The sequence below is a fragment of the Nothobranchius furzeri genome, chromosome 1 (assembly GCF_043380555.1).
Source record: "Nothobranchius furzeri strain GRZ-AD chromosome 1, NfurGRZ-RIMD1, whole genome shotgun sequence".
Taxonomy (NCBI): domain Eukaryota; kingdom Metazoa; phylum Chordata; class Actinopteri; order Cyprinodontiformes; family Nothobranchiidae; genus Nothobranchius; species Nothobranchius furzeri.
Genome location: NC_091741.1, coordinates 82,287,625 through 82,298,273, shown reverse-complemented (window position 1 = coordinate 82,298,273; position 10,649 = coordinate 82,287,625). Strand labels below are relative to the sequence as shown.

Below are 10,649 nucleotides of genomic sequence, written 5' to 3'. Positions count from 1 at the left end.
ATGATCTGTCACCTACGGCGACGGTGGCACAGGAGTTAAGTGCTCGCCCTGTAATCGGAAGGTTGCAGGTTCGAGTCCCGCTCAGTCTGTCGCTGTCGTTGTGTCTTTGGGCAAGACACAACCCACATTGCCTGCTGGTGGTGGTCGGAGGGACCGGTGGAGCCAGTGCTCGGCAGCCTCGCCTCTGTCAGTGCGCCCCAAGCCAACTGTGGCTACATCGTAGCTCATCCCCACCAGTGTGTGAATGTGTGTGTGAATGGGTGAATGACTGATTGTGTTGTAAAGCGCCTTGGGGGGTTCCAGGACTCTAGAAGGCGCTATATCAAATACAGGCCATTTACCATTTTTTTACCTTTGGTCTTTAGCCTGCTGCGCTGCACAACCAGTAGGCTTTAGTCACTGGACCTTTTAGACGAAGGCTATGGAGTCTCAGGATAAATTACTCTAGTTTCTTTAAAATTATTTTTACCTTTTTAAAGTTTAAATCTTAAATTTGAATTTTTCTTTTGCATTTTCTGCAATGCGTTTTCTTAAAATCGGATGTCTTATTCACATTTCAGTTCATTCTGATAGCAGTTGCAACACTGGCCCAACTTAGCCATTAGTTTCAATTATCAAGGTAAAAAAAAAAAAGAGGTGCTAAAACAAAAGCACCATTAAATACCAAACGGTATGCACCAAAAACACTAAATTATCAAATTTGTTTTAAATCTGAAATAACAACAAACAAGTTTCTCCACATAGTTCACATGTCCACATCTCTCTTTTACATTTAGAAAACCAGACATTTTCATTTATATAAAAATATTTTATTCAAAAACTTATATTATTATTGAACACTCAACAAAAGTATTGCAACATTACAATCCCAAGTGTAAAAAGGCAATGTTATAAAAGTATCAAAGCAATAATAACATATTGCACTTTTTAACGATTGTTCAGCAAATACTTGACTATAAGGCAAAAAGTCTATGATCTTCAGATTTGGAGAAACATTTAAAGACATCCAGATGTTGATCATCATCCTGCCCTGGTTGCAAATTGCATACAGTACTTTTCAAATGCAACACATGAATAGATTGTATTCAACATCGAAACAACTTTGCTTGTAGAATATTAGCAAAAAAAAGTGTAAAATGTGCACATTTTAAACTCCAGCATTTGGGACATTTAGCTCAGTTTTGAAGCACAGTACTTTGCTTGCACACAGTCTAACATGGCTGACTCCATTATTTAAAAAAATAGCTCTCTAGGCACATATCTCACTTGAAATAATACGCACAAATATTATTCTTTTAGACTGCAGCAAAAAAACCGAAAATATTTTCAAAATCTTTTAGACAGTGCCTCATAGGAATGTAAAACAAGTGTTTATCTTAGAGACTCTGTAATGAATAATTAACAAAAATCCTCACATACTTCAACTGAATATTATGACACAGCAAACAAAATACTATCTTAAGTAAGTTCCTGCACTTTGAGGTCTTAGTGACAAAAAAAGACCAAAACTAATCTAAAGTTTCACTGATTACTGACCTTCCAAGGAAAAAGGAAGCACCGCACAAAACATAAAGTGCTGTTTGAGTCTGAACTCAGTTTGATTTGCAGTTGGCCGTTAGGAAATAACTTGTGTGAAACGGCAGTGGACACCACAGTTTCGTCGAATCTCATTTTGCATAGTGAGACTGGACGTGTTTTAGGACATGAATTTAGTCTCTGGATCTTTGACGTGGTAAGAAAGAAAACAGACACTGTTACACAGATCTCCCATCGCTGGATTCTTTCTTTTTCCAGCACATCATGACAGGACTGGTGAAACTGTGTAGTTTTGAATGTGTTTTTACTGCTTTTTTTTTTTTGGGCAGCTCTCAACTCCAGTGTTTTATTTATCATTTCAGCTTTGGCTCTCCGATGCTTGGATCATGGCTCTGAATCTTGAGTTTTCATCTGCCAGCAAAGCTGCAGGAGAGTCGAACTCCAAAATCTACAGGAAACAAAAACAACAACCCAAAAAGGACAAAGGGGAAATCATTAGCACTTAAAAATTGGAAACTTTCTCATTGACGGTGAAATAAAAAATACACTTGGATTGTGCTCAACCACCCTGTTAGATCTTGACACACACATTTCTACTTTATAACCAGAAAAGGGGCAAATAATTGACTATGCCTTTAAAGATGCAGTATGTAAGAATATAGTGAGAACTTTACAGTGAGAAAATTCCGAAAGAGTCTAATGTTTCAGTCATTTTGGAAGGAAGGTTACACTGAAACATTTCATACTAGGGCTGGGGGATATGGCCTTTAATCAATATCACGATATGTTGAGGATTTCACCTTGATAACGATACATGGACGATAACTACAGGTATGTGCAGAAACAAAAGTTGTCCACTAGGTGGGGCTGTCACATGTATTACGTTGAGTTGGGTCACTTGTGACTCAAGGTAGTACAGCTTCTTAAAGGTACATGAACGTTGCCAACCTACACACAACTTTAAATTTTTTTATTATCAAATTTATTGATATAGGACAAATTGTTTCAATACGAGTCAGACATTTCGATAACGATACATTTTTTATTTATTGCCCAGCCCTATTTCACATCCAGCTGGCTGTGGGGATTGTCAGTTTTTCTCCTTTCAAAACAAAAGAAGGAGGGACGTAACTACTGTTTACCAACAGTGAGTGTGGGGATGCCGTGTCTCCTGCAAGCTAATCTTGCAGCGATGACAATTGTAATTTGACGATGGCTTGCAAAAAGCTCCAGAGTTGTTTAAAGTGGTTGCAGAAACCACATTTTACCACAGGATGTCATTTTTACTTCATTTCTGCATAATGCACCATTAAGATTGAAATATTTAGACATTACTAAGGCTGATTTCTTTTAGCTCCAACTCGACTAAGTGCTATTTAATATATGCGTGATGGTTAAGAGCTTATAGACTCCTTACACAATAAGTATTACACGGTTATTGTCACAGAAATGTTTTTGACTTTTATACAGAAATACTTAATAACTGCTGAAATATCCTTTAAGGTGCTGCTCTGCTCACACAGTCGAGTGGAAGCAGCTTCAGCTTGTGAGTGTGTTTCAGTCGGCAGAGTCGTGTTGCATTTATGCACACCTGGCCGTTGTCGAGGACCATGACCCTGCTGCAGTTCATCACAGTGTTGAGACGATGTGCGATGATCAGAGTGGTGCAGCTGCCAAACGCACTGCGAATGGTCTCCTGGATGAGACGATCTGTCTCTGTATCGATGGCTGCTGTTGCCTCGTCCAGTATGAGAATCTAAAGCAGAAAAGAAAAATAATTGTTTCAAAGGAAGGTCAAATTACTGTGTGCGTGTGTGTGTATTTGGCCCTACAAACGCTAACATAAGAGGTCTAGCTCTTTATCAGTAAAGATGGCAAACACCAGGTGGCAGTGGTATCCCACTCAGTGAAGAACACAAGCTCTTCTCTCATTTACTGAATCTGGAGAGATCATCACCAAGGTTTGAAATGTAAATGTGAGGTGGCGGCATTATGCAGTCGGCACCTTGCTGTTCCTTAGAAGGGCTCTGGCCACGCAGAGCAGCTGCCGTTCTCCCACCGAGAAGTTCTCTCCGTTCTCCGTCACCTCCGAGTGGAGTGAATGAGGCAGTTGACTGACCTGAGGATGGATTCACAGAGTTTCACCCAAGGGTTTGTGTCATTTACTACACCATCATCTTATCACTCACCATCTCTTTAATTTGGGTTTTTTCAAGAGCTTCCCAGATCTCCAGATCAGAGTATTGATCCCACGGGTCTAAATTGCTCCTATGGGGATATGAACCATAATTGGGATATTCATCAACAGGAATGAAAATTTTCCATTAATGTAAGCCATTTGGCACTCTGCAGATCTCAAAATCACTACCTGAAGCTATGGTTATTGATAGCTGTTATTTAAAGACCAAGTTCACTCGTTACTTTCAACAGATCTTTAGTGGACTCTAGAATTAATGAACGCCTTATGAGTCGATGTGGTGTTCCTATTTCAGGAGATAAAAGTGAGCCACAACTGAGCTGAGCAGAAGACGGCAGAAATTGGAGTCTTATTTCCTGATATTTGGACATCTCACCTCTGATTGGCTAAAGGCAACACGACTCTACCACTGACTCAGTGTACTTTCGACGATGGTTTATCTCCACAAATAACAAAAGCCTGGAGGAGTTCTGCTGTGTGGTGGAGTCGCTAATGCTAACAGTTAGCTCCTACGAGCTGAGACGTTCTCTGCTGTTTCCTGGACGCTAAACCAACAACAGCCTTCCCCGTCACGAGTAAAATAAGTGAGTCCATGAATGTTAAGTGACAGTGTGACGTAGATCTGTCAGGCTTTTCTAATCCTAGATTTTCACCATCTATTTTCTATCAGAAGCTAATGCAGGAGATAGATGTAGGAGACTATTTTCATGTTCAGTCTGCATGAAAAACTCAGAGTGACTGCAAAGATAACAAGTAAAAATGGTTTCTCAGTGAACTTTCATCTTAATTAATAAAAAAAACAGCCAATTTTAACCTTCTAGTAATGACTTTTTTAAAGCTGTATATAAGTCTTCATGAAATACATCACTTTTATTCTGTTCAGCCATTCACTCAGTCTAACTGGATCTTCTGTGCACAGTCTCTGTGCAATAGCCCTGTTACTTGCTGCTAAGAGAACTTTTACAAGCTAATGGTTCACAGGCTGCACATTCTGGGGGATCAGATTGCCAAGATGCAACATTAAAGACGTCTTAAGTACAACATAACCTAATATTCTCACTCTGCTTGCACAGCCTGCCAAATGTTTCCCACTTTCTAATACATTCCCAGAACATTCTGCACATGTGCATTCAACTCACTCATTCCTGTCACGTTAGACATATGATTTTCTTATGGGAGAAAACAAAGGTTACATAGAAAGAAAGACTGTCAGGCCCACACTATGAAGGTAAGATAACAATGATGAATGATGCGTGTTTAATATGTGGGATTATTAAAATACATATGTAAATGTAAAGAAACTTCCTTTTTTTTAGGGAAAATACATTAAAGCTTCAGAAATAAAGACTGAATAAACATGTTTTTTAGAAGGTAGTTGCCATCTGTATAAACAAACAGGCAGACATACTAACCACCTGCTCGAAAGCTAAAACTGATCTTCTGCCTTAATTCCTATGCAAATAACTGTTTTACACAATTTTCCATTTTACCCAAATTGTTTTATCCCCCTAAAATGACTTTTGTACAACAGAATAATGCATCAGTCACAACTACGGGGATGAAACTAATCATAATTGGATTACCTGATGGTGCCGATGAAGAGTACGGGCTCCTGAGGAATGATGGTTAGCTTGCTCCGCAGGTCATCCAGGCCGATCTGCGCAGTATTGATCCCGTCAATGATTATGGAGCCAGCGCTTGGCTCCACCAGCCTGAAGAGAGCTGCAGCCAGAGAGGACTTTCCTGTAAACACATAGCAGAAAAGATGCTGTGCTTAACAATTGTGGACATGTTGCAACAGAGATTTAAATGTAAGCTGAGACGCTGCCGGCTAGGGAGCAGGGAAGGTCAGCTGTACCTGATCCGGTGCGGCCCACGATGCCGATAGTCTCTTCGGGGAGGATAGTGAAAGACAGGCTCTTGAGCACAAGTGGAAGATTGTCTCGATAACACATGCTCACATCCTGGAAGGTGATCTTTCCCTGCTGAGGCCAGGAGGGGGCAGGAGTAGTCGCCTCAGGACTTTGTCGAGGTGCTTCACTGTCAAGACTCTGAGATAAAGCAAAGCGATGTGATCTGGTATTAATCTCTGAATCTCCAAGAGGAACAAGTAACCTCACTGAGTTCTAGTGCTTTTCTCTCTGTGGGCTTTCCTTTATTGACAGGGAAATAAAAGTTGATGTTGTGGTTTGCGTGGCAGAAGTCCTGCCTTGTACTGTGTCTTGTCTCCACTTACCGATATATAATGGTTTATTCTTTCAACCGACGTGAAACGAGCCTCGGTTTCAGTGAGCAGCCGCACCGTGAACTGAAACAATCCCGTCAACTGAAAGTGAAAGACAAGCAGAGAGTTAAAAAGGTTAATGATTAACACTGTCACACCAATTACTTTAAATCACTGGCTATTTAGACACGAGCAAACCCAGCTGTAAACAGACTCACTGACATGCCTCCTTCACAATCACGCTAATTGATCCCAATTATTTGCTCTGATCTTTGTGTTGATTACAACACGAGCTAAAAATATAACAATCATCAGACAAACAATCTGAGAGCAAACAATTTCTGTGTTAATATAATTAAAACTGGGTAAAAAAAATTAAGCTACAGTTTTAGCAGTAGCAAGAGTAGAGCTCTCCTTCACTTGTTTTTTCCTCTAAATCTGCAGCAGCCACACATATACAGTGGGGCAAAAAAGTATTTAGTCAGCCACCGATTGTGCAAGTTCTCCCACTTAAAATGATGACAGAGGTCAGTAATTTTCATCATAGGTACACTTCAACTGTGAGAGACAGAATGTGAAAATAAATCCATGAATTCACATGGCAGGATTTTTAAAGAATTTGTTTGTAAATCAGGGTGGAAAATAAGTATTTGGTCACTTCAAACAAGGAAAATCTCTGGCTCTCACAGACCTGTAACGTCTTCTCTAAGAAGCTTTTCTGTCTTCCACTCGTTACCTGTATTAATGGCACCTGTTTGAACTCATTATCTGTATAAAAGACACCTGTCCACAGCCTCAAACAGTCAGACTCCAAACTCCACTATGGCCAAGAACAAAGAGCTTTCGAAGGACACCAGGAAAAGAATTGTAGACCTGCACCAGACTGGGAAGAGTGAATCTACAATAGGCAAGCAGCTTGGTGTGAAAAAATCAACTGTGGGAGCAATTATCAGAAAATGGAAGACATACAAGACCACTGATAATCTCCCTCGATCTGGGGCTCCACACAAGATCTCATCCCGTGGGGTCAAAATGATCATGAGAACGGTGAGCAAGAATCCCAGAACCACACGGGGGGACCTGGTGAATGACCTGCAGAGAGCTGGGACCACAGTAACAAAGGTCACCATCAGTAACACACTACAACGGCAGGGAATCAAATCCTGCAGTGCCAGACGTGTTCTGCTACTGAAGCCAGTGCATGTCCAGGCCCGTCTGAAGTTTGCCAGAGAGCACATGGATGATACAGCAGAGGATTGGGAGAATGTCATGTGGTCAGATGAAACCAAAGTAGAACTTTTTGGTATAAACTCAACTCGTCGTGTTTGGAGGAAAAAGAACACTGAGTTGCATCCCAAGAACACCATACCTACTGTGAAGCATGGGGGTGGGAACATCATGCTTTGGGACTGTTTTTCTGCTAAGGGGACAGGACGACTGATCTGTGTTAAGGACAGAATGAATGGGGCCATGTATCGTGAGATTCTGAGCCAAAACCTCCTTCCATCAGTGAGAGCTTTGAAGATGAAACGTGGCTGGGTCTTCCAACACGACAATGATCTCAAACACACCACCCGGGCAACAAAGGAGTGGCTCCGTAAGAAGCATTTGAAAGTCCTGGAGTGGCCTAGCCAGTCTCCAGACCTCAACCCCATAGAAAATCTGTGGAGGGAGTTGAAAGTCCGTGTTGCTCGGCGACAGCCCCAAAACATCACTGCTCTCGAGAAGATCTGCATGGAGGAATGGGCCAAAATACCAGCTACTGTGTGTGCACACCTGGTAAAGACCTATAGTAATTGTTTGACCTCTGTTATTGCCAACAAAGGTTATGTTACAAAGTATTGAGTTGAATTTTTGTTATTGACCAAATACTTATTTTCCACCCTGATTTACAAATAAATTCTTTAAAAATCCTGCCATGTGAATTCGTGGATTTTTTTTCACATTCTGTCTCTCACAGTTGAAGTGTACCTATGATGAAAATTACTGACCTCTGTCATCATTTTAAGTGGGAGAACTTGCACAATCGGTGGCTGACTAAATACTTTTTTGCCCCACTGTAAATTAATGCCTTGTGGATAAAAGCTCTGGTGCTCCAGTTTCAGAAAGTAGAAGAAAACAACAGGATTTGGAGTCTAACTCATTAATATTTGTGATTTTTGGACATCTCGCCTCTGACTGGCTAACAGCAACATGGCTCTGCAACGCTGATGTTTTATCTTCACAAATAACTCAAACCTGGAGGAGTTCTGCTTTGGATGCTAAACCAACAACAAGCTTCCCCGTCGTGAGCCAAGATGGGTAAGTTCACGAATGCTAGTTTTTAATGTGACGTAGCTCTAACTGGCTTTTCTAATCCGAGTGTTTCCCTGTCCGTTTTCTATCAGAGGCTAATGCTCAAAATAGGGGTTAAAGACCATTTTCACGTATAACATGCATGTGAAACTCAGAGTGATAGTATTTCAGAAACAACAAGTAAAATAACTGTTTCACAGTTAACCTACTCCCTAAGACTTAGACCTAGATACTTTACTATTTTGCGCTAAAATTTAAAGAAGATATTTGTTATGTTAAACTGATTAGTTTGGTCTACAAGTGATTTTCCAGCTGGACTCTTGCTTGAGTCTGACTGTTGTTTCTAAGGTACAGAGGCAGAAGCATGATGAAATTCTGGTGTGCTATTTTAATCTGAGACATATCTGGGACAGAGAGGAGCTGCCTCTGCTTGGTCAGTGCAGATAACCAGTCAGCTACATAATGAAAGCATCTTCTTTGTAGTAATACAGCATAATCTGATTTAAACACACAACCTCGTATAACATTGGTCAAACTTTTCATTCTCAAACCAGAGGGTGATAGCAGAGCCAAAAGGAGATCCAGATGTTTTATTTTCCTTCTGAATAGCCTGAATTAAAATTACAAAAGTAGAGCCTTTGCAGGAAAATTCACACAACTGAATTAATTAGTCTTATGTTTTTTCTATAAAACGAGACATGGTGAAACTCTGACCTGAGTTTTTCTATGAAACCGTTTAAATGGGGCTTCTGCACAAACACACATCTCAGAAGATAAGGCCTGCTTACTTTCTGTGTGTTTTTATGTGCTTGTTTACACACCTGCACTGCATACGAAATGGCCAGGCCTGCATAGGCTGGAGGTATCTGACTGTGCATGAAGACAATGAGAAGTGCCACAGCAGTGATAAGAGAGATGCTGATGAGGTCCAGGCGGACAGCCAGCCAGCGCATAGCACAACTGAAGAGGTAGGTGGTGGCCTGGTTGGTGTCCAGCAGCTCCTGGTATCTTCAGAAAAGGAGAGAGAGGTATATATATACATTTACTGGGACCAGATCTCTCAGCAGCAGCAGCAGCAAGCAGGGATGTGTGCTGATTTATTTGGAAGCAGAATATTTTTCTTGCATGTTGTCTGATATTTTTTTAAGCTGAGGAGCAAACTGAAAAAACTACAAGAGGCCATATGATGAGTTTAAAGTTTAATGCCATCTGTCCGTGACAGGCGACATTGCATTCACCTTTGGAGGAAGCTGTGCCCTCTTTCATAAGCGTGGATGGTGGAAAGTCCCTGCAGACTGCTGGTTATATGAGAGGTGAAGGGTGATTGGCTGATGTTCTCCAGGCGCTTCAGCTCACGAATGAAAACTCTGAAAATAGATGAGCAGATGAGCTTCAGATTCTGTTAAGTGTGTAATTAACTACAAATTACAAGTGGTGGCTGCAGAAAACAACTTGTACTCTACTTTGATTTGTTATCCTTAAATGTGGTGAAACACTGTAGAACTGCTGTTCACTTGAATGTAAATGAGATTATTGCATTAAAACGCTGCGTTTGAGGAGGAAACTTTCTAAATGGATTAAACTCAAGTGAGAAATCACAAAAAAACACGGCACAGTATGAACAGAAGACGCAATCTTAAAACACTGAATGAAATGTGAGGCTGTGAGAAAGAACCCCCTTTTAAAAACCGAGGCACGTATGTTACAGTTCAGTTAAATTCATCTGCCATCTTCACACAGCTGAGGGCTGAGGGAAAAATGTGAATGAGGGAATGGAAAGAGTCTGAGCTCTAATGCTGCTGCAGACAGGTAAGGATGAGGCCACGCCCAGAGCGGGATACGGTCCATGGTGCAGCATCCGGCTGTGGATGAGCACGAACAACGGTCACAACAATGAGCCACGCGCTGTGTAGGACGACGTGGCGGGAAAGCGTGTGGAAAAGGCAGGGTTGTGTCTACTTTAGCTGCCAAGACTGAATGACGGTGTTTGGGAATTACAAGTCTCCCATGAATCATTTGGTTTGCCTCATAAAAGCTGTGAGGAGATGAGGAAAGAACATGACACTTCCTCGCTTCCAGGCAGCTTTGCACACAAACATGTTGATGCCCTGGGCAGTTTCATTTTACAATTCTATAAAAGCAGCTTTAAAAAGTGGGTAATTTCTATGGGAAACCCACTTTTACATAACACCCATACACATCCTGGGACGCTGTGACTTTGTATGATGATCCTTTTTGAACAGCCCTGCCGAGGGGTTATCACAACTTTACCCGCTTGGGGGATCCTCTCTTCCTTCCAGTTCAGGTGTGCTGTTTACCCTATCAAAGCTCATCTCTTATTCTGCTTGCATTTCACAACGATAAGTGCCTGCAAATTGAGACATTTTGCAATGAAAG

At 41.2% G+C, this 10,649-nt stretch overlaps 1 protein-coding gene across 1 annotated transcript in view; it reads right to left on the bottom strand.

Moving 5' to 3' along the window:
- Window positions 1–1,837: 1,837 nt before the first annotated feature.
- wu:fb13g09 (ATP-binding cassette sub-family C member 5) overlaps window positions 1,838–10,649 on the bottom strand; it is a 38,346-nt gene continuing 29,534 nt past the window's right edge. The window contains exons 21-29 of the mRNA XM_015949649.3: window positions 9,491–9,619; window positions 9,074–9,260; window positions 5,970–6,059; window positions 5,592–5,784; window positions 5,317–5,476; window positions 3,726–3,804; window positions 3,542–3,655; window positions 3,128–3,292; window positions 1,838–1,984 (exon numbers count right to left, since the gene is read on the bottom strand). Coding sequence (XP_015805135.1) covers window positions 1,895–1,984; window positions 3,128–3,292; window positions 3,542–3,655; window positions 3,726–3,804; window positions 5,317–5,476; window positions 5,592–5,784; window positions 5,970–6,059; window positions 9,074–9,260; window positions 9,491–9,619 — 1,207 coding nt within the window. The 3' untranslated portion in view covers window positions 1,838–1,894. The remainder of the gene's footprint in view (window positions 1,985–3,127; window positions 3,293–3,541; window positions 3,656–3,725; window positions 3,805–5,316; window positions 5,477–5,591; window positions 5,785–5,969; window positions 6,060–9,073; window positions 9,261–9,490; window positions 9,620–10,649) is intronic.